Source organism: Rhinatrema bivittatum, chromosome 11 (assembly GCF_901001135.1).
Source record: "Rhinatrema bivittatum chromosome 11, aRhiBiv1.1, whole genome shotgun sequence".
In the NCBI taxonomy this organism is placed as follows: Eukaryota; Metazoa; Chordata; class Amphibia; order Gymnophiona; family Rhinatrematidae; genus Rhinatrema; species Rhinatrema bivittatum.
This window is the reverse complement of record NC_042625.1, coordinates 25,834,480-25,857,709: the sequence shown is the minus strand read 5'-3', so window position 1 is coordinate 25,857,709 and position 23,230 is coordinate 25,834,480. Positions and strand designations below refer to the sequence as shown.

The following is a 23,230-nucleotide window of genomic DNA, read 5'->3' as shown; positions in this document are numbered from 1 at the left end:
TCCACTGACTGATTTAAGTGGAAGACAGAGATCTTCGGAAGAAAGAATGGAAACGTTCTGAGCGATACCCCGGAATCAGAAAACCGTAGAAAATGCTCCCTCTACAGGAGAGGGATGGAATCTCTGAGACCCTCCTAGCAGAGAAGATAGCCACCAAAACCTCCGTCTTGAGAGTTAAATCCTTCAAGGTGGCCCTTCTTGAGGGGCTCAAAAGGAGGCTCACAACACCCAGCGCACCAAATTAAGACTCTATGAAGGACAAATGGAATGGTCTAGTAACGTAGTTGTGGGGCAGGAGAAAGGGTCAATACCCTTTTGCAAGCACCACAAGGCAGACCTTTTACATTTCGAAGAATAATTCTTTCGTATTGAGGCCAATATGGGGCTATGAGTATCATGGACCCCTTGTTGTAGCTTCACTAGAGTTTTGGTTATGAGCGGTATTGGAGGATATGCGTATAGAAGGCTTGAGTTCCAAGGGCAAGCAAAGGCATCCTTGGCTGGCTGGTGTTTGTCTGTGCAGAGCGTAGAACTTGTCCACTTTGTGATTCAGGTGTGATGCAAAGAGGTCTATTGTTGGTTGCCCCCAACTTTGAAATATCCTGGTCGCTACTAAGGGATCCAGGGACCATTCGTGTGGTCGGAATTGACAGAGTCGATCTGCCACTACGTTGTGAATGTCTGCCAGGTAAGTGGCCTGGAGAAACATTGAGTGTGTCAGGGACCAATCCCAAATCTTTGCGGCTTCTTGACAAAGGAAATACAAGCTCGTACCCTCCCTGTTTGTTTATGTACCACATGGCTACTGTGTTGTCCGTTTGGATCAGAACAGTCTTGTGTGAAAGGCAGTCCTTGAACGCATGCAGCACATAACGTATAGCTCAAAGTTCCAGGAAATTGATTTGAAATGTTGCTTTGAGTTTTGTCCAAGTACCCTGGGTTTGGAGATTGTTTATGTGAGCTCCCCAACCTAAGGTGGATGCATCTGTAGTTAAAGTTATCTGTGGGACTGGTTGCTGGAAGGGTAGGCCCTTGCGCAAGTTGTCCTTGTTCGCCCACCAAAGTAGAGATGATCTTAATTAGTGGGTCACTTGAATTGGAGAGGTCAGTAGTTGAATGGCTTGGATCCATTGTGATCTTAAAGTCCATTGGGTTACCCTCATGGGTAGCCTTGCCATAGGAGTGACATGAACTGTGGAGGACATGTGGCCTAGTAAGGTTAGAAACTGATGAGCTGTTGCTTTTCTCTTTGAACGTAGCGAGTTTGCCAACAGGGAAAGTGTGTCTGCCCGATCCTCGGGTAGAAAAGCTTTTGAAAGTATGGTGTTCAATTCTGCTCCTATGAATTGAAGCAGGTGAGACGGAATGAGATGAGACTTTTGATAATTGATGAGAAAGCCCATGGAGTGAAGTAGAGTAATTGTTCGACTGAGGGAAGCCAGAGCTCCTTGTTGAGACTGACTTCTGATGAGCCAGTCATCTAGATAAGGAAAAAACATGGACACTTTCTTTGTGTAAGTGTGCTGCTATTACTGCCAGACATTTTGTGAACACTCTGGGAGCTGATGCAAGTCCGAATGGTAGTACTCTGTACTGGAAATGTTGATAACCCACCACGAAGCGCAGGTACTTACGATGAGGAGGGAATATTGGAATGTGAGCATAAGCGTCTTGAAGATCCAGAGAACAAAGCCAAAGAAGTGGAAGCATGGATCCTAGAGAAACCATCCTGAACTTTTCTTTCTTCAGAAATTTGTTGAGATTTCTGAGGTCTAGGATGGGACGTAGACCTCCGGTTTTCTTTGGAATGAGGAAATAACGGGAATAGAATCCTCTGCCCTGCTGAGTCCGGGGCACCGGCTCTACAGCTCTGGCTCTCAGAAGGGTGGATAATTCTACTTATAGATGGACTATGTGATTTGCGCTTAGGGTAAGAGGTCTTGGAGGAGAATCTCTTGGAGTTGAGAGAAAATTGAGTTGGTATCCTCGAAATATTATTGCAAGTACCCATTGGTCTGTTATTTGTATCCAATGGTTGTAAAAGGAGGATACCCAGCCTCCTACCGGTATATCTGGTTGAGGGTTGAAGAGATGGCTTTGGTCTCTGGTGATGGCCTCAAAAGCCTGCAGCCGGTCCCATCTGCAGCGGAAGTTGAGGCCTAGCAGCTCTAGGTTGTCTAGGCTGAGATCTTTGCTGCGGCCTAGAAGATCTGCCTCTTGATGCTGGAGGGTCATAACGCCTCTGTCTGTAGAAGGGTCGCCGAGATGATGGTGTAGCAGAGTCCTATGGAACTGATGGCAGTTGACGTAGGGTTTGTGTGTTCCATTAATTGTGCTACTGCATCTTGTAACTTAGCCAAAAAGGTTGTCACCAACACATGGTAAATCAACCAACTTTTCTTGGACCTCAGGCCTGAGGTCTGAGGCTTTAAGCCATGCCCAGCGCCTCACACTTATACCAGAGGCCGCTACTCTGGAGGCCATTTCAAAACTATCATAAGCGGCTTGGACTTTGTGCTTGCCAGCTTCAAGTCCTTTGTGTATGATTGCTTGGGCTGCTTCTTGATATTGCTGTGGTAACGAATTTGAAAAGTTTTGCATCTGTTTCCACAGATTTCTCTGATATTGCATCATGTATAACTGCAATTTTTGTGTTTAGCTTGGCTCCTTGATAAATTTTTCTGCCAAGGGAATCCAAGAATCTATGATCCCTTGCCTGGAGGAGTGGAGGAATTAGGCCTTATCCATTTTGATTTCTTTTGTGCAGACTCCACAACAACTGATTGATGTGGCAGTTGTGCTTTCTGGTAACTGGGGACAGATTGTGCCAAATACGTGGTGTCCACTCTCTTATTGATAGCTGGTACTGAGCATGGGTGCTTCCAGAGTCTGTGCTGTAAGTCTAGGAGGACTTCATGGACAGGTATAGCCAAGACTTGTTTTGGAGGGTCCATGAATTGGAGGGACCTCCAGTGTTTGCTGTCTAGCGTCCTCTTCGGCTACCAGAGTAAACTGTATGATGTCCGCCATATCCTGAACAAAATTTGTGAAGGATAAATCCTCCAGTGGAGATTTCTTTCATTCTTCTGGAGGGGAAGGATCAGACATAAATCCTTCAGAAGAAGGGTCTATATGCCTGTCGTCCCAGGTATCATATGGATTGCCCTGATGTGGAGACGTTGGAGAAGACCTTGTTGAATGAGAGAGTCCTGAAGGACCTGGCTATGGATCATCTAAATGTATCCGTCCAGGGACTTCTTCTCGTGGCTTGGATGGAGTTGATGGAATAGCACCGACTTTCATCCAATTTTTTCATTAGAAGCTGGTACAGTGCAAATTCCGGATGTCCTGGATCCCCAGGTGACATCGGCATCAATGGTATCTGGTCGGGCATCGGCGATCGCCTCGGTATAGTCTTCGGCTGTGGTACCGGCACAGGCACCGGCGGGATCGCCGGCATCAGTGAGGGCACCAGCATCAACGTCTGTTGATCCTTTAAGGCTTGGAGCACTGCTTGTCGGATGAAATCCGACAATTCCTCCGTGATAGCTGGTGCAGGCAGAGCAGCTAAATGTGGTGGCGGTGGAGGTGTCTATGGTCGGTGCTCCGATATGGGCGAAGGCGAGGTGTTTCCTGGAATCTAGGCCGTTTCGCGGTCGATTCCTCCAGAGAGAGAAGTGCCTCTGGTATTGATGGCGATGCTTCGGACGGTGTTCCGTCGCTGACTTCGTCGATGCTATCGATGGTGTCGGCGATGAATGATCCCCCGACCCTTCCGGATGACGTTTTTTCAATATTATACGTTTGGAGACTCCGGCTGGAGACAATTGAGTCGATGTGGAAGGGGATGGCAGAAGCTGTAGATGGAATAAATGCTCCATCTTTTCTTGGCGGGCCTTTCTTCCCTTCGTGGTCATTTCTGCACACTTGGGACAGGTTGTTACGTCATGTTTTTCTCCTAAACAAAGGACACACTCGAGGTGTGGATCTGTAATGGACATTGTCCAATTACAGTTGGGACATTTTTTAAATCCCGTGGCCATATTTTTCCGTCGACAGCAGTCTATGAAAATGAAAGAAAACGTGAGAGGGAAAAAAATGTACTCAGAGTAAAACAGAGACTAAGATTTACTCACCAGCTGGTGGTAACCCGAGAGACCCCCATATGGGAGAGAATAAATGGTTCTGAAATCTGATTTTAGTCAGACAAAACTGAGAAAACTCACACAGGCTCCTGCTCCGCGATGCCATCAGCAGTGCGGAAAAACGAAGACCGAAGGGAGTCCCCTGTGGCTGAGAATATCATGGCATGCTCAGTAGACAGAGTGCCAGTCAAAAGTTTCTAGAAACTTTGACAGAAAGTTTTCCACAATAGGGCTCCATCAATGATGTCACCCAGATGTGAGGACTAGCATCCTGCTTGTCCTGGGATAATGGTGATTTCATGAGCCGACCCAAAACCAGGTTGAGGTCCCAAGAAGGGGCCGGAGGACACAGTGGAGGCTTGAGGTGAAGCAAGCCCTTCAGAAAACGTTTTACAAGGGGTTGTACTGATATGGGTACATCCCCTACACCTTTATGGAAGGCAGCTACCGCACTGACATGCATTCTGATGGAAGAAGTTTTTAGACCTGACTGATAAGTGCCAGAGATAGTCCAAAAACTTCGTGATAGGACAGGTAAAGGGGTCAAGGGACTGAGAAGAGCACCATGAAGTAAATCTGTTCCATTTGTAAGAGTAAGATTTTCTCGTGGAAGGCTTCCGTGAAGCAATCAGGACACGGGAAACTGGTTCAGAAAGGTTAAGTGGCTGAAGGATTAACCTTTCAACATCCATGTCGTCGGGGACAAAGCTTGAAGATGGGGGTGGAGCAGGCACCCATCGTTTTGAGTGATCAGAAGCTGGTCCTTTCTTAAGGGAATGTGTCTGCAAATGGAGAGATCCTGAACTATTGGAAACCACACTTAACGTGGCCAGTGAGGTGCTATCAGGATCATGGTTCCCTTGTTCTGACGTAACTTCACGAGAGTATTCGAGAGAAGAGGAAGTGGAGGGAATGCATAAAGTAGACTGGTTGCCCAAGAGAGGGAGAATGCATCTCTGGGCTGAGAGTGTTTGCTGCGAATGAGAGAGCAGAAGTTCTCTACTTTGCGGTTTTGAGGAGACGCAAGAGGTCTGAGGATAGCCCAATTGTTGGAAGATGGAGTTCGCTACTGAGGGGTTGAGAGACCACTCGTGCGGTTGAAAGATGCAACTCAGCTTGTCTGCCAACACATTGTCCACTCCTGGCAAGTAGGTGGCCCTGAGGTACATCGAATGGGAGAGAGCTTCCGCCCATATCTGTGCAGCTTCCTGACATAGAAGGAAGGAGCCCGGCCCGATTACACCGAATGAACCCTAATATCGGCGACTCTTGCTGGAGGCGGTGCGGTGAAAGGGGTACATTTTATCACATGTGGTGGACTTGCTCCAAGGTACAGACCTTCTGGGCTTTGATTACGGGGTATGCCTCCGAGCTGCTTGGGGTTGTAGTTCCATTGGACCCCAGAGGCTGTCTCCTTAGTCTGGTGGATGGGATGCGTAGTGATAAGCATACGTTGCTTTTGCTACAAATTTATATTGCTGCGCGAAGTGAAATCGCCTTCAGGTGGAAGAACGCTGAGGTCCCTTCTATGCTGCAGGTTTACCAGAGGTTGGATAGGCTGTACCAGATGGGTCGTTTAACTGCGCTTAAACATGACCGTATTCACAAATTTCAGGATGTGTGGGCTCCGTATACAGCATGGTTGGCAAAGAGACCATGACGTAGATCACCTTGCTTGCGGAATTCTGCAGGGACGGGGAGAGGGTTGGGGTGGGGGGGGGGGGGGGGGGGGGGGGGGGGGGGAAACCTGGAAAACGATATTGCTCATGTATAAAATTAGCTTGACGGTCTGAGCTCATAATTTGTCATGCCACTGGTTGTTCAGACTTCTTTTTCCTCACCGCACCTCTTGTTGTACCCTTTCTATATGTTTGTAATGGGATGGCTCCTCAGTGTGGGTGACAGTTAGTTGGGTATTTTTGTGCCTATAGTCTGTTTAACTATACATGTATGGAACCCGGACCTCGTCATGTGTTGTAACATTTGTTTTTCATGCAAAATAAAATAAAAACTTACAAAAAAAAAAAGAAGGAAGGAGCCCGTGCCTACCTGTTTGTTGATGTACCACATGGCCACCTGGTTGTCCGTCTGGATCAGGATAACTTGATTTGAGAGGCGATCCTGAAATGCTCTGAGAGCATGTCTGATTGCTCGAAGCTCCAGGAAATTTATTTGGTGTTTGGCTTCCTCTGGAGACCAAGATCCTTGTGTCTGCAGATTGGCCACATGGGTTCCCCAGCTGAGGTTGGAAGCATCGGTGGTGAGAGTTAATTGAGGGTCTGGAGCCTGAAAGGGTAAGCCTTGGAGGAGATTGATCTGATTTTTCCACCAGGCAAGAGACTGACGGAATGAGTCAGTTACGTGGACAATGGTCAACAGGAGCTGAATGCTTTGCATCCATTGTGATCATAGAGTCCACTGCATGGCTCTCATGGCCAAACGGGCCATTGGTGTGACCTAAACTGAGGACGCCATGTGTCCCAGGAGGATGAGAAAGTGGCGTGCAGTCGCAGAGTGCTGAGACTGCAGCTGGTGCGCAAGAGACACGAGGGTGAGAGCTAGCTGTCGAGGCAGAAAAGCCTTTGCCTGCAAGGTGTCTAAGTCTGCCCCAATGAACGACAAGGTTTGAGATGGGACTGAGTAGGATTTGTCGTAGTTGACTAGAAATCCTAATGAGATTAGTGCGTGTAAGGTTAGATTGAGGGACGACAGAGCAGCTTGCTGAGTAGAAGCCCTGATTAACCAATCGTCTAGACAGGGGTAGACATGAACACCTTGAGTCCTGAGGAAGGCTACAACTACTATGAGGCATTTTGTGAAGACTCGTGGCGCAGACGCTAGGCCGAATGGAAGCACTCTGTACTGATAGTGCTTGGGGCCTACTAGAAACCTCAGGTATCGCAATATGAGTATGTGTCCTGGAGGTCCAGAGAGCAGTGCCAGTCTCCTCTTTGTAGAAGAGGAAGAAGCAAGCCTAAGGTTACCATTTTGAATTTCTCTCGCTGGAGGTACTTGAGGGCCTGCAGGTGCAGAATAGGATGAACACCTCCCGATTTTTTGGGGATTAGAAAGTACTGGGAATAGAATCCTAGGCCGTGCTGAGAGTAGGGTAGGGGTTCTATTGCCTTGGACTGGAGAAGGAGGGAGACCTCCTGATCCAGAAGGATGGAGTGATCGGATGTTCTCCATGTCGGTAGAGGTGGGGAGTCCGGTGGCACAGAGAGAAAGTTCAGATGGTAACCTTGAGCAATTATCGCCAGTACCCATTGGTCTGAGGTGATTGAGTGCCATATGTTGTTGAAGTGGCACAGTCGACCTCCCACTGGAATGTGAGGTAATGGAAGCTGGCTGCTGCTACTCTCTAGGTCGAAGTCAAAAACCTGAAGCAGGACCTGATTGAGGAGCTGCTTGCGGTTTTTGTTTCCATGTCTGACGAGACTGGGCTTTTTGAAAAGGTCTCGTGGCGGGTAGGACTTCTTCGGGCGGAAGAATGACTTCATAAGAGTCCTTTTGGAAGGGCTGTTTTGAAGAGTAGTCAGAAGGCATCAGAGAGAGCCGTCTTAGGGTCTCATGATGGTCCTTGAGTTCTGCCACCATCTGTTGAATCTGTTCGCCAAACAGATTATCTCCTACACAGGGTAGGCCGGATAACCTGTCTTGTACCTCAGGGCGAAGATCGGAAGACTTGAGCCAGGCCCATCTCCTTGCCGAAATAGCAGCTGCAGATACCCTAGTAGCAGTGTCAAAGATATCGTAAGATGATCTGATCTCATGCTTGCCTGCCTCAAAACCCTTGTTTAATAGGGTTTGGAGCTGATCTTGAAATTGCTGAGGCAGGGAGTCTGTGAAATCTTGTACCTGCTTTAAAATGACCCTATTATATTGGGTCATATAGAGCTGATAAGCGGCAATTCGGGAGATGAGCATTAATCCTTGGAAGACACGGCGACCAATGGCATCTAGAAACTTCTGTTCCTTGCCAGAGGGAAAAGAAGTGCGAGGCTTTGATCTCTTTGCTCTTTTCTGTGCAGATTCTACCACTACAGATTGGTGATCCAATTGAGTTTCTGAAAACCCGGAGCTGACTGCACCAAATAGGTAGTGTCAGCTTTTCTGTGGACTGGAACCAGGATGTTCCCAGTTCTTCTTGAGGAGATCCAGAAGAACCTGGTGGATAGGGATGGAGGTTATTTCCTTGGGAGCATCCAGGTGTTGTAGTAACTCCATCATCTGATTATCATCCTTGGAAGGGAACCAATTCAGACATTTTCTTTACAAAATTTATAGAGGAAAGGTCCTCTGGGGGGAGAACGCTTTCTACTTTCAGTGGGTGAAGGTGGTGAAGGCAAATCATCGGTGTCTGGGGAGGAATCATCAGTCCAGGTATCATAGGGATCAGCACTTGCTCCTCTAGGAACTCCTCTAGGAACTAGAGGAGAACAGGGTGGTGGGATACCCAAGGGCTCCGAAAGAATCGAAGGAATAATTGGAGGCACCGATGAAGGCATAGAGGGCATTGATGGATGGCTCGGTGGCGCCGACTGGCGTATCAGCACCGATGGTTGGACCGGTGGCGATGGACATATTGGCATCGATGGCTGAGGTAGAACTCCCGATGGAGGGATGTGGAACGATGTTTTTCCTCCCGATGACAGAGTAAGCGGGGAGGGCACCGGAGCCATCGGCGACCCGGGGTCCATCGGTGGAAAAGTGGCAATAAGCGCTTCCATCCTGGATAGCAGCGATGCAAACGCTGCCGGAATCTGGTCAGTGGGTGGTTCCACAATCGGTACCGGTGTGTGCCGGAGCAACCTGGAGTCGTTGCATTGCCTTGTCTATGGCCTCCTGAACCATCCGGTCCAGTTCTTCTTGGAGACCTGGAGCAAGCAGCCCCGGCTCCGGAACAGAAGAAGGAGGCAGAGGCATAGCCGGAGGGACCACCATTAAAGGCGGAGTCACGGCTCCCGATACCTTGTCGGGTGAGGGTTGCCTCTGTGACCCGGTCGCTGAATAGGTCGGTGCCTTTTCTGGACGGGGTTTCTTTGACGGCGGCTCGGATGGCGAGGTCAATGATTTCGTTCCCTCGATGGTCCGAGACTTTCAATGGCGATGGCGATGTTTGTCTCTACGATCCCCTCGGTCCTGAGGGGGAGTAGAGGGTGTCTAAGGCCAAGATGTCGTCTATGCCGGACGGTCACCGGCCGGTGGTTGATGCTGCCGCAAAGTTGACGGAGCCAGTTCTGATGACATCAATGCAATGGACGGAGTTGGGGTTTGAGCACGGAAGAGAAGTTCCATCTTCTCCATTCTGGCCTTGCGACCCTTTGGTGTCATTAGGGCACATTTGGTGTAGGTCAAGACATCGTGCTCTCATCCAAGACACATTACACAGACTTTATGGGGGTCTGTGATGGACATGGTGCGATTACTGTCCGGGCACCGACGGAACCCCGACGCCATGGCAAAAATTGAGCCGCAGTACGGTCCACGGCCAGTAGGCCGCGAGGGCCAAACAATGGTAATCGACAGAGAACCGGTAAAAAACTTACCGAAGTACCGCGGCTTGAAAAAGTTAGAGGGACCCCTGTGGGGCAAATTAACTTTTAGTAATTCCGTGAGGAAAATTCCTGTCAGGAATCTCTGCAGAGCTCCTTAACCGTGAGGCTACTGCTGTGCGGAAAAAAAGAAGACTGAAGGGGGACCCCTGCTGGCTGCAGGGTTAGTGCCATGCTGGGCATGCCCAGTAGGGGCCAGTCAAAGTTCTGGAAACTTTGACAAAAGTGTTCCGTGACTGGGCTCCATCCTTTGATGTCACCCATATGTGAGGACTAACATCCTGCTGTCCTGTGAGAAACAGTGTGTTGCAGTAATCTGTCCTGGCAAATATAAATGCCTGTAGGACTGTTCGGAAGTGTGTTAGGGTTAGTAAGGGTTTCAGCCTTCTGAGGACCATAAGTTTGGCATAACCTTCTTTAACCTTCAGTGATACGTGTTGCTTAAGGCTGAGTTCCGTGTCAATTATCACACCTAGGTTACGAGCTTTCTCGGCTAGCTCTACTTTTATATTTTTAAGTTTGATTAGGGTTTGAATAAGAAAATTATTCCTTACCTGCTAATTTTCGTTCCTGTAGTACCATGGATCATTCCAGACGGTGGGTTATGTCCCCCGTCCAGCAGATGGAGTCAGAACAGACTTCGCAGGGGCGTTACCATAATAGTCAGTGCACCCTCTGCTGGAGCTCAGTATAACGAATAGCAAAGCACTATAAGAGCAATAATAGTCTGGATCAAGTTTAAATAACATGAATTAACCAACAAAAACAGTGAGAAGACAGCAAACAACAGCCAACTTGTGGGGAGCTGTGAACAGAGACAATAGTAGAGAAAAAGAACATTGGCAGTAAAGAACCCGAGCAGGGACAGCTAGAACCTCAGAGTGGTGGGCGTCTGGAATGATCCATGGTACTACAGGAACGAAAATTAGCAGGTAAGGAATAATTTTCTTTTCCCTGTACGTACCAGGATCATTCCAGACGGTGGGATGTACCCAAGCTTCCCTAAATCGGGTGGGCCCCTGAGAGCCCTGCTCGGAGCACCTGCTCGCCAAAATGTCCAGAGGCAGACGACCCCAAATGTAGACGGTAATGCCTCGAGAAGGTGTGCAACGATTTCCATGTCGCTGCCCGGCAGATTTCCTGTGTGGAGACGGAACGGACCTCCGCCCATGATGCCGCCTGTGCTCGCGTCGAGTGAGCCGTAACACCACGTGGCGGGACCTGTCCCGCTTCAACATAGGATACTGAGATGGCTTCCTTAAGCCAACGTGCAATGGTCGTCTTCGAGGCCTGGGACCCCTTCTTCGGACCCGACTAGAGCACGAACAGATGGTCTGAAACCCGGAATTCATTTGTGGCTCCCAAGTAGTGAATCAAAGCGTGCTTGACGTCTAGACTACGAAGTGTCCGGGGTTTGTCTGAAGAAAAAGAAGGGAGTTCCACTGTCTGATTCAAATGGAAGGCCGAGACCACCTTCGGGAGAAACGAAGGGCCGGTGCGAAGGGAAACTCCAGAGTCCGTAAATCGGAGGTAAGGCTCTTTGCAGGACAATGCTTGAAGCTCTGAGATGCGCTTAGCAGAGCAGATGGCCACGAGAAAAACCATCTTGAGCGTGAGATCCTTAATCGTTGTCCCTCGGAGAGGCTCAAAGGGTGGGCCGGACAAAGCACGCAGCACCAGATTGAGGCTCCAGGAGGGGCATGGATCCCTGACCGGGGGTCGTAGGTGCTTGATGCCTTTGAGGAAGCGAGCGATGTCCGGCTGGAGGAGGAGGGAACCTTCCTTCTGTAGAAGAGAACTGAGGGCTGCCACCTGGACCCGAAGAGAATTATAGGCGAGACCCTTGTCTAGGCCGTCCTGCAGGAACTGTAAGATCAGGGGCACCGACACTTCTGTGGCCGGAGCCACCTGGGTGGAACACCATACCTCGAAGATCCTCCAAACACGTACGTAAGCCACTGAGGTAGAAGGCTTACGGGCCCGGAGCATAGTTGAGATCACTGCCTCCGGGTAGCCTCTGCGCCGGAGGCGATGTCGTTCAAAAGCCATGCCGCAAGACAGAAGAGTTCTGCCTGCTCGAAAAATACCGGGCCCTGATGCAGGAGATTGTGAAGATGTCCCAGTCGGATCGGCCCATCCACCGCCAGATGTAGGAGGTCTGCGAACCAAGGACGACGTGGCCACTCCGGGGCAACCAGTATTACGGGACCCTGGTGGCTTTCTATTCTGCGAAGAATCTTGCCCACCAAGGGCCAGGGTGGAAAGACGTACAGCAGCTGATGTGTGGGCCACGGCAGGGCAAGAGCATCTATGCCTTCCGCGCCCCGCTCCCTCCTGTGACTGAAGAAGCGGGGGGCCTTGGCGTTGAGGGCGGACGCCATCAAGTCCACGTGTGGCATCCCCCATCGGTGGATCAGAAGGCGCATCGCTTCGTCGGAAAGAGACCATTCTCCGGGGTCTAGCTGTTGACGACTCAGGTAGTCCGCCTGAATGTTGTCTGCCCCGGCGATATGGGAGGCCGCAATCCGAACGAGATGATTTTCCGCCCAAGCCATCAGGGGCGTTGCCTCGAGGGATACGTGTTTGCTCCTCGTCCCACCTTGCCGATTGATGTATGCCACGGTGGTGGCGTTGTCTGAGAGAATCCTTACCTCTCGGTTTTTCACCAGCGGGAGGAAGCACTGGAGCGCTAGACGGACCGCTCTGGTCTCCAGACGATTGATCGGCCACACTGCTTCCATTGGAGACCAAGTCCCTTGTGTGGCGCTTCGATCGCAAACTGCTCCCCAGCCCACGAGACTGGCATCGGTGGTGATCACCACCCAGTTGGGGACCTTGAGAGAGACGTCGCGAGCCAGGTTCGACGGCTCCAACCACCACCCCAGGCTGTTCCTGGCCGACGACGGGAGCGGCAGAATCACCTGATAATCCTGAGAGACTGGTTTCCACTTGGAAAGAAGAGCAGCCTGTAGGGGGCGCAGATGCGCAAATGCCCAGGGAACCATATTGATGGTGGAGGCCATTACGCCCAACAGTTGCAGGTAATTCCAGGAGGTGGGTTCTGACAACGCAGAAAAACGACGTACATGTTCCCGCAAGGATTGAGCCTTGTCCGGGCGCAAGAAGACCTTGCCCTGGCGCGTGTCGAAGCTCGCCCCCAAGAAATCCAAGCATTGAGATGGTACGAGGGAGCTCTTGGAGAAGTTCACTACCCACCCCAGGGAGTGGAGGACCTGTATTACCCTGGCTACCAAGGCTTGGCCGTGGGAGAAGGTCTTCGCATTAATCAGCCAGTCGTCTAGATACGGGTGCACAAGAATGCCCTCCCTCCTGAGGGCTGCTGCTACCACCACCATTATCTTGGTGAAGGTGCGAGGGGCAGTTGCCAAACCGAAGGGAAGTGCCGTGAACTGGAAGTGCTGACCCAAGATCTTGAAGCGAAGAAATCGATGGTGAGCTGGGAGGATTGGAATGTGCAGATAGGCCTCCGCCAAATCCAGGGAGGCAAGATACTCCCCCTGGTGCACTGCTGCAATCACGGAGCGTAGCGTCTCCATGCGGAACCGGCTGACCCGCAGGGATTTGTTGACCTCCTTCAGATCTAGGATCGGCCGGAAGGCACCGTCCTTTTTGGGTACCATGAAGTAGATGGAATAGTGGCCCGAGCCCACCTCTCCGAAGGGGACGGGAGCGATGGCTGCTATATCCAGCAACCTGTCCAGGGTTTGCTGTACCGCCACCCGCTTGAGATCCGAGCCACAGGGCGAAAAGAGAAATCTGTCCCTCGGAGGGCGGACAAATTCCAAAGCGTAGCCATTTCTTACGGTGTCCAGGACCCACTGGTCCGTGGAGATCCTCACCCACTCCTCGTAAAAGTCCACCAGTCGACCCCCAATCCTGGGAGTAGAGGTGTGGGCGACCCTGGCATCATTGGGAAGCTTTCGGAGTGGGGTTACCCTGCCCCACCCCGTCCTGCGTGGGCCTGCGCCCCCGAAAGGACCGTGGCCAGGACTGGGATCTGGAGGGAGCTTGCGAGGCCCCGGCTGTCTGTAAGACCTGTAGCGCCGCTGTGCTCTGGCTCTGGTTCTAGAAGAAGCAAAAGGTCGGTAAGACCGCTGCCTGTCCTCGGGTAGCCGATGGACTGCATTTTCCCCCAGGGACTTGATAATTTGATCCAAATCTTCTCCAAAGAGAAACTTGCCCCGGAAAGGCAGAGAGCCCAGGCTTGACTTGGAGGAGGCATCCGCCGACCAATTGCGCAGCCACAGGAGCCGACGAGCCGCTACCATCGAGACCATGGACCGCGCCAACACCCTGAATAGATCGTATAGAGCATCCGCCCCATAGGCTATGGCCGATTCCAGACGGTCCGCCTGGGCAGTCTCCTCGGGCGGTAGGTCCTGCGAGGTGAGGAGTTGTTGAACCCAGCGAAGACTGGCCCTTTGCGCAAGCGAGCTACACATAACGGCCCACATCCCCAGAGTGGAGACCTCAAAAACCCTTTTTAGAAAAATTTCCAGCTTGCGGTCCTAGGTATCCCTCAGGGCCGTGGTGCCCATGACTGGAATCGTAGTCCTTTTGGTGACCGCTGACACCGCCGAGTCCACCTTGGGAACCCTGATGAGCTCTAGAAAGTCCTCCGGCAGGGTATACAATTTTTCCATGGTGCGAGAGACCTTCAAAGAAGCTTCTGGCATGTCCCACTCTCTGGTGAGGAGCTGAAGAAAAGAATCATGAGTGGAAAAAACCTTCACTCTAGGCCGGAGGGCCGCGAGGATCGGATCCCCCTTCTTGGACGACGTGGAGACGGCGGGAGCAACTGGAGCTGGCGGGTCCAGGGGTGGATCGAGGTCCAACTCCAAGAGTATCTGGGGAATGAGATCATCCAGCTCCTCCCGTTGGAAAATCCTGAGCGCACGGGGGTCGTCCCCCTCAGACTGCGCGTCCGGATTCGCGGGGTCCGGTGGGTCCAGGGGGTCCTCCCCCAAGGGCATCGGCACCCCTGCCCTCCCTAGAGTAGCACTAGTCCGGGACGACAGACCCATGGGCCCCGCGCCCGACCCCAGGCGGACAGGGGGGGGGTCCAGGCGGAAGGGCGGACATCCTGGGTGTCTTGGCTGGGGGGGGGGGGGGACCCGAGGGCAGCCCCCTGGGGGCCTCCAGGCCCTGTAAATATGCGCTGTGCATAAGGAGTATAAACTCCGGCGAAAACCACGGCATGTTGGAAGGGGGACCTGGGGCAGGATCCTCCGGAGCCCCCTGTTCGGACAAGTCCCCCTCCGGGGATAAATTCGGGGGCGAAACCTCCCGAAAATCCCCTGGCACCCGTTCAGGAAACGTGGGCGCATTGCGCTGAAGATCCAAAATGGCCGCCGTTCCCGCCATTGGCGGCAACGTGGCCGGCCCGCGCCGCCCTGGCCGAGGGGAGGGAAGCCGCAAAAAATCGCTGTCCGGCTGCGAGGTGCCTTCCCCGCCGGGAAGACACCTGGAGCAGATTCCCTCCATAGAAATTCTTGCCCCCGGCTCGCCGCAGGCCGCGCAACGGGACGGCCGCGGCATGGCAGTCGCCGGGAGCGAGAGACTAAGGCCTCGGGGGGGCCCAGCGGTGCGAAAAAGGTGCCGCGGGGGGGCCCGACAGCCGACACAACCCGCCCAGAAATCCCTGCTTGCCGCGAGAAAAACTACCTCTCTGCGGCAGTGGGCCTGAGGGAAATCACCCCGGGACCACGGGATAGGCTTAGCACACGGAGAGGCCGGCCCCACCGGCTTCCGCGGGGCACCAGCAAACGGAGAATGCCGCGAAAAAGCTAAAGAAAAGATTCCTGTGAAAGGAAAATCAACAGATCAAGAAAACCCTCACTTACCCCAGCCAAGGAAGGAGAGAAAACAAAACAGCAAGAGGAGGCAGGACAGACTTCTGATAGCCACGCCTCCCCAAAAATTGAAGGTCTTTTTTTTTTTTTTTTTTTTTTTAACAAAACTTGATCCAAATTAAAGTGACAGGAGAGGAGAGAAGAGAAAGAATTGAAAAACCCCTGCCACCCTGGGGAAGCCGCTGGTTCCCCAACTCTCATCTGCTGGAGTCAGAAAGATACTGAGCTCCAGCAGAGGGTGCACTGACTATTATGGTAACGCCCCTGCGAAGTCTGTTCTGACTCCATCTGCTGGACGGGGGACATAACCCACCGTCTGGAATGATCCTGGTACGTACAGGGAACAACTCAATGTTTTTACGCTCTAGGTGTATAAATTATGTTTTTTCGATGTTGATTACTAGCTCCATTTGGTTTAGCAGTTGTTTAATTATATCTAGGTTTAATGTTTTCTCAATTGTTTCATCTACATGTAAAATTAGTTGAATGTCGTCGGCATATATGTAATGTGTGATACCTAGTCCAGCCAGGAGGTGACATAGAAAGGAGGTTGCTCTAGGTAACACATTTTGTGAGAACATACAACTAACCAAGCACTTGAACAAAACTCTTATATAAATTGTCAATGCATATTACCAGCATTTTGGGACTCCTCTCAGGTCCCCGATAAATGCCCCGTGAAAGGGATTGAAACATTCTATTTATAAAATATTATAGATCATACTGCCTAAAAAAATAATAAAATCAATAAAAATTCTAGGTGGTGTACAAAACAAAAACAAAAGAGAAAACTTTTTTTGGGCAATCAGATATGTATGTGTGTTCTACCTAATGCAGAATGCACCATAATATCCATGGAGAAGAGGAGCTGGCATCTTCTGATTGCAACTCGTACCTGGTGATGGAAGAGTATCTCTTCCTCGAGCTGAATGCCACAGAACTCACAAGGAATGATGATGCTCTCTTCTGGCTCTAGAGCAGGTGGCTCGTCTGATAAAGAAGCAAACCCAGGGCTCATAAATCCAGGACTGGACATCTGTTCCAAAAAACTCTGAAAGTGCTTAGCCTGTTCCTGAGGCTGCGCAGGGGGGAAGCGTCTTTTACTGAATGATGCCAAGACACTATCAGGGTTACAGCCAGTCTGTTGAGACGAGATTAGAAAACATGCATCATCATCACATATTTATTTATTTATTTATTTAACAACTTTTAATATACCGACGTTCGTATGGCACATCACGCCGGTTTACAAGTAACTCAATTAAAGGAGGAAATTACAATGAACAGGGGGCAGGGGATGGGAGCAGGCCAGAAAAAAAGGAGGGGGGTAAGGGAGACAGGAGAAGAGAGAGAAAGATAGGTAGCGTGAAAGAGAGTAAGGAACAACTGTCAAAAATAAGAAATAGGAGGAACTTATTTACAGAAGGGACTATTTACAGCAGTTACAACTAGCAATAGATTAATTACATCGGATACAATGAGCAATTTTGTAATATTTTGTATATATTTTGTATATATTTTGTATATATTTTGTATATATTTTGTAATATACACAAAATGCCTTTGGTTCTGCTCTGAAAGATTATATCAAAGGCTGTTTAAAAGTCTGTGACATTTCTCAGCACTTTATGCATGAAGTTCTTAAAAAAAAAAATAAAATAGTATACCTGGTGCAAAATGAGATCCTCTTCTGGAAACAGCTCTTCACAAAACTCACAAGGCAGCATAATGTCATTAGCTGTGGGAGAGGGGGGTGGGAAAAAAAACAAACAGATGATCTTGGTGCTATAAAAGTTCAAAAACCTCAGCTAATTTCTAAACTCATTAAACTAGAGAGAGAAAGCTTTGCATTTAGTTTCATTGGAAACATGCAAGTCACAGCACCAGGTACTGTCTAGGGTGTAACAAGTAACTGAGTACATAGGGGCCATTGCGCTACCATGCGCTAGCCACTGCGCACGGCTGGACGCGCATCCGTAACCCCCAATCCAAAACATGCATCCAAATCACCATGAAGTCAATAACGCTCATCACATGTAAATTCATGTAAATGAGGCTGTTGGCTAATCCCCACGATGTAATAAATTTTTCACACGGCCAATGCGCCCTTACAACGCAGCAAATTTTACGCCAGCCCAGGGCTGGTGTAAAGGTATACCACGCTCAAGGGTGCATTGGAAAAAAAAAAATCCTGTGATTCCTCCTAATAGTATTGTCAAGATACTAAGTAGGAAGAGCCAAATAAAACAGGATTTAGTTTAAAAAAAAAAAATTTTAATTCTGGACACCCAATGCGTGTGTATGCCAGTAGCGGGAGAAAACGGATGTTCGTAGATTGTCCATTTTCCCAACCCACTTAACAGCCACCTCTCCTGCGCACCCAATGCAGAGGCGGCGCTAGGGACACACATTTTTCCCTAGAGCCTCCTTTTCAGCACAACCCCTCATTTAAATATTCAATCATACCCCTAAATGCGTGCCCAGCCAGGAGAGGTGGCTGGGCACGCATTAAGAACACGGGCAGTTTTCTGCGCACAATTATTGCATCGGTCCCAGAGTGCTTGCAGCATCCTCTTCACAATTATATTACTACAATGAGGATCTCCAAACTTATTAATATAATAAGATAGTCTTATAAAAAGGAAAGATGTTTGGTTTGGGGAATTGTTGCCCTGCCTACACCTGCCCTCTTCCTGACCCAAGAACTTATTCACACACAAATGAGATTTTTTTTTTTTTTTTTTTTTTTGCATTTATATTCTGCTTTTCAACACTTCAAAGCAGATTATATTCAGGAACTGTAGGTATTTCCCTATCCCCATAGGCTTTACAATCTAAGAGGCCGATGAAATATTAGCAAGTAGAAAGCAGGTGCTCAACGCTTATCGCCCACTTTAACACGAGCCCAACCACCTCTCCCGGGGACCCAATGTCATATTTAAACGAGCTGCCGCGCTAAAAAGGACGTGCTAGGGAAAATTGTGTGCCCCTAGCGTGTCCTTCACATCAGGGGCCTAAGAGGCATGGCTTGGCACCCATATCTGACCTATCCTAAGCTCCCTCCTACCAAGATCTGGCCTGAAAGGCCAAATTGTCCAGGTCAGATGGGGGGAGGGGGTGCAGAATCTGAACTGAGGTCCTTAGGAAAGCCCTTTGAAACCTTGAAATCTTCTCCCTCCTGCGGGCCAGGAACCCCTGCTGGAGAACCTCCTCCAGCAGGGCTGTTCCCGATTGGTCCTTTTCACTGACATTTGTCAGTGAAAAGAACCAATCCCCTTTCAGGATAGCCTTCTGAAATATGATTGGTCCTTTCAACTGACATGTGACAGTAAAGGGACCAATCGTCAATAAGTGGAGTGAATAAATTAATATTAAATGCCTGATAGAAAGTATCTGAGGCTCTTGGAAGACAAAAATTACTATCAGTACCATATACCACCATTTGGCCTAGTGACAGCTCCTAGGAACGGTTCTATAATGAGGAAGGGTGAGGCAGCAGTGGCAAAATTTTGGAAAAGGCAGAAAGTGTCCCCCCAAAAAATCCCTTGCAGTGACCTCCTCACTGTGCCTTTAAAATTCTAATGCCAGTGCATGGTCCCACTCCCCACCAGCAAGACAGCCCTGCTGTGGCCAACAGTCCAGAGAAATGACTGATGGGGTTCCCACGCCCGCCAGCAAGAAGTCGCAAGGCTGCTAATTGTGACATAGGTAGGAGGAAGAAAATGGGAAAAGGGGTAAGAAGGTAAGGAAGGGGAGTAAATGAGTGAGAAGGAAATGGAAGTGCGAGGTAAAAGGAATGGAAGAAGGAAAGGGGAGGAGAGGAGTAAAAAAGGAAAGAAGGGAAGAGGGAGTGTCTATGAAAGCATATGTGAGAGAAAAAGCATGTGCATGTGACAGAGCAAGCAGAGTTGCTAACCTGTAACGGGTGTTCTCCTAGGACAGCAGGAGGTTAGCCCTCACACATGGGTGACAGATGGAGCCCGGCACGGAAAACTTGTCAAACTTCCTAAACTTTGACTGGGCATACTGAGCATGCCACTATCCGAGCAGCTACACAGGATCCCCCTTTAGTCTCGTTACAGAGAATCACAAAAATAAAATAAACTGAAACCCAACTCCACAGGATGGCGGGCGGATTTTGTGAGGACTAACATCCTGCTGTCCTAGGAGAACACTTGGTAAGCAACTCTTTCTCCTAGGACAAGCAGGATGGTAATCCTCACACATGGGTGAATATCTAGCTGCAGGCTGTTTCTGAACAGAGTGGACCAACAGACACCGAGCAGGTGCCAATGGTAATGGAGAAAGACAGCCTGAGCCCCAAAAAAAACCAACCAGGGCCCTAGGCGGAAGAGTTAGGTTTAGAAAAGGTTATGGTGGACAGACTGGCCGAAGCTACTATCCTGACGGCTGTCTCTGTCCAAGCAATAGTAAGCAGTAAATGTGTGGAGAGAACTCCAGGTCACAACTCTGCAAATCTCCGTCACAGGGACTGCTCTCAAGTGAGCCACTGAAGTCACCATGGCTCTGATAGAGTGAGCCTTAACATGGCCCCCAAGCTGCACTCCCGCTTGCTTGTAGCAGAAAGAGATGCAGTCTGCTAACCAGGTAAAGAGCATGTGCTTTGTCACAGCGACTACCATTCTGTTCTTATCAAAAGAGATGAAGAGTTGTGTGGACTGCCTATGGCCTGCCATCCTCTTACAACCCAAACTATGCAAAGCCCGTTCGCCTGAGTGCAAATGAGGTCTGGGAAAGAAGATGGGCAGGACGATAGACTGGTTCAGATGGAAGTCTGATACCACCTTAGGCAAGAACTTAGGGTGGTTCTCTGTACTCACCCTATCAAGGAAGAACTTTGTATAAGGTGGGTACGTCACCAGCACTGAAATTCGCTGATCCCATGCGCTGAGGTGACTAACCAACAATGTGACCTTCCAGGTCAGATATTTCAGGTCACACGTGCACATAGGCTCAAAAGGGTCCTTTCATGAGGCCGGCTAAGACCACATTAAGGTTCCAGGATACAGGCAGAGGATGCAGAGGGGGCTTTAACTGAAGCAGACCTCACATGAAATGTCCACTGAGGGCTGTACTGAGACAGGCGCACCATCAACCCCGTAATAAGCCCCAATGGTGCTGAGAAGCACTCTGAGTTTATCTTTAAACCAGCTTCTGACAGGTGCAACAGGTAGCCCAAGAGCTTCGGGGTGGAACAGGTAAATGGGTCTATCCCGTGTTGCTCACACCAGACAGCAAACTGTCTCCACTTCAGGCTGTAGGACTTTCTAGTTGAAGGCTTCCTGGAGGCAACCAGAACTCAAGATACCTCAGACAATGCCAGAGGCTGCAAGACTAGCCTTTTAACATCCAGGCCGTTAGAGACAACACCCTGGGATGGCACAGCCTGCCTTGATCCTGTGTGACAAAGTTTGGAGAGGTCCCCAGACTGATTGGGTTCCAGACAGAGAGGTCCTGCAGGAGCAGGAACCAGACCTGCCGTGGCCAATAGGGGGCCTATGAGAATCATGGTTCCCCCATCCTGCCGGAACATCTTCATCACCAGCAGAAACGGAGGATACACAAACAGAAGCCCCTTGCCCCAATGGCGGGCAAAGGCATCCAAGGCCATTTGCCCTCTTCCCCATAAAGGGAGCAAAAAGACTCCACTTTGTTGTTGCAGGGGGAGACAAACAGATCCATGCCTGGGATGCCCCAGCGACGGAAGATCATGCTCACTACTTCCGGATCCAGGGACCATTCATGGGGCCGAAAAGCCTGACAGAGAAGGTCCGCCATTACGTTCTCTGTGCCTGCCAGGTGCACCGCTCTGAGTGATACACCATGAGACTGGGCCCAGGACCAAATCTAAATTGCCTCCTGGCACAGGAGGAACAAACCCATGCCCCTCACCCCCCTTTTTTTGTTGATGTACCACATCGCCACCTGATTGTTGGTCTGGATTAGGACAGATTTGTTCACCAAGCGATCCTGAAACACTGATAAGTCCATAACGGATTGCCTGGAGCTCTAGGAAGTTGATTTGGTACTGAGCTTCCTGAGCCAACGAGGCCCTGGTGCAAAGCCCCTCCACATGGGCACCCCACCCCAGTATGGATGCATCGGTGGTGAGAACAACCTGGAAGAAGAGGGATTGGAAAAAAAGACCCCTTGCTCCAAATTGGCCAGGTCCTCCCCACCAGGACAAGGAGATCTGGAGCGATGGTGTGACACATATGTGCATTGAGCTCCTAGAAGGCTTGCTGCCACTGGGACCACAGGGTCCATTGTGCCCTGTGCATGAGAGGGCAGGCAAAGGGCATGATGTGGACCTTGGCTACCATATGACCCAGAAGGCGGAGCATGAGGCGGGCGGTGACCCACTTGCTCCGGCACACCAAGCCCACCAAAGCTGCCAGATATGCCTTGGCCTCCACTGCATTCAGGCGAGCGCCAATAAAATTCATGCACATTAACGGGGTCAGATGGGACTTCAGGTAGTTACTGACAAACCAGAGAGATTCCAACACCTAAATGGTCAAGCAGAGAGCCCGAAGAATTCTCTCTTGAATTGTTCATGATCAACCAGTCATCCAAGTAGGGGAACACTTGCGCCCCAGACCACCTTAGGCGTGATGACTGGGCTTGCGCTCCCTTGCTCAGTCAAAACCCCATAGCGGGGCTCGGCTGAGGTGCTGACTGAGGTCTAGGCCTGCTGCTGCTTAGAGCAGCCTCTAGAAGACACAGGTGCGCTGCCAGGCATTTGGTGAAGATGCAAGACGCTGAGGCAAGGCCGAACAGCAGTACCCTGTATTGAAGATTCATGGTGCCCACTAAGAAGTGGATATACCTCTGGTGTCTGTGGAAGATCGACATGAGCATATGCGTAAGAGAGGATCAGAGTACCAAGAAGACCATTTTGAAATTCTCGTTTGAGAAAATGGTTTAAAAGTTCTCAGGTCTAGGATGGGGGTGGAATCTCCCATCCTCTTGGGGGATCAAGAAATAATCGGGAATAAAGTCTTGTTTCCTGCTGCCACGGAGGAACAGGCTCGGACAGTAGTATTTCCTGATGGGAAGGCTGACCCCCAACAGGGGTCATCCCTGGGTGCACTCGAAGTTTAAACAAATCACCTCAGACTGGTGGGTCCTCTCCATCATTTGCCGAGAGTATCAATAATTAGCGATGCAGAAAGAACCACAGTTGGCCTCTTACTGGAGGGTCCTGTGCCAAGGGCGTGATGACTGGGCTTGTGCTCCCTTGCTCAGTCAAAACCCCATAGCGGGGCTCAGCTGAGGCACTGACTGAGGTCTAGGGACCTGCTGCTGCTTAGAGCAGGCTCTAGAAGACACCCTCTGAGAACATTTACAGGAAACGGGAGGGTAATATTTCTCCTCTGGCGGTAGAAAGACCTATGGGCCCCTTGCCTCACCAACCTTCTGGCCAAAGAGGGAGGTATGCAAGGCACTAGCTAAAAGATGCTGGGGGGTCTCATGATGATCTTTTAGCTGAGCCACAGCATCCTGGACCTTTTCCCCCCAAAAGGTTACCCCATATAAGGAAGGTCTGCCAGTTTCTCCTGGACCTCCAGGCGAAGATCCAAAGCTCTGAGCCAGGCCATCCTGCGGGTTTTGATGCCCGCAGCAGTCATGCAAG

The 23,230-nt window shown here is 50.3% G+C and overlaps 1 protein-coding gene across 4 annotated transcripts in view; it reads right to left on the bottom strand.

Moving 5' to 3' along the window:
• The window catches only part of TRAFD1 (TRAF-type zinc finger domain containing 1), a 128,819-nt gene that overhangs the window by 57,574 nt on the left and 48,015 nt on the right, over positions 1 to 23,230 (bottom strand). For all 4 annotated transcript variants that reach the window (XM_029619662.1, XM_029619661.1, XM_029619663.1 and 1 more), the window contains exons 7-8: positions 17,241 to 17,311; positions 16,469 to 16,714 (exon numbers count right to left, since the gene is read on the bottom strand). In XM_029619662.1, coding sequence (XP_029475522.1) covers positions 16,469 to 16,714; positions 17,241 to 17,311 — 317 coding nt within the window. The remainder of the gene's footprint in view (positions 1 to 16,468; positions 16,715 to 17,240; positions 17,312 to 23,230) is intronic.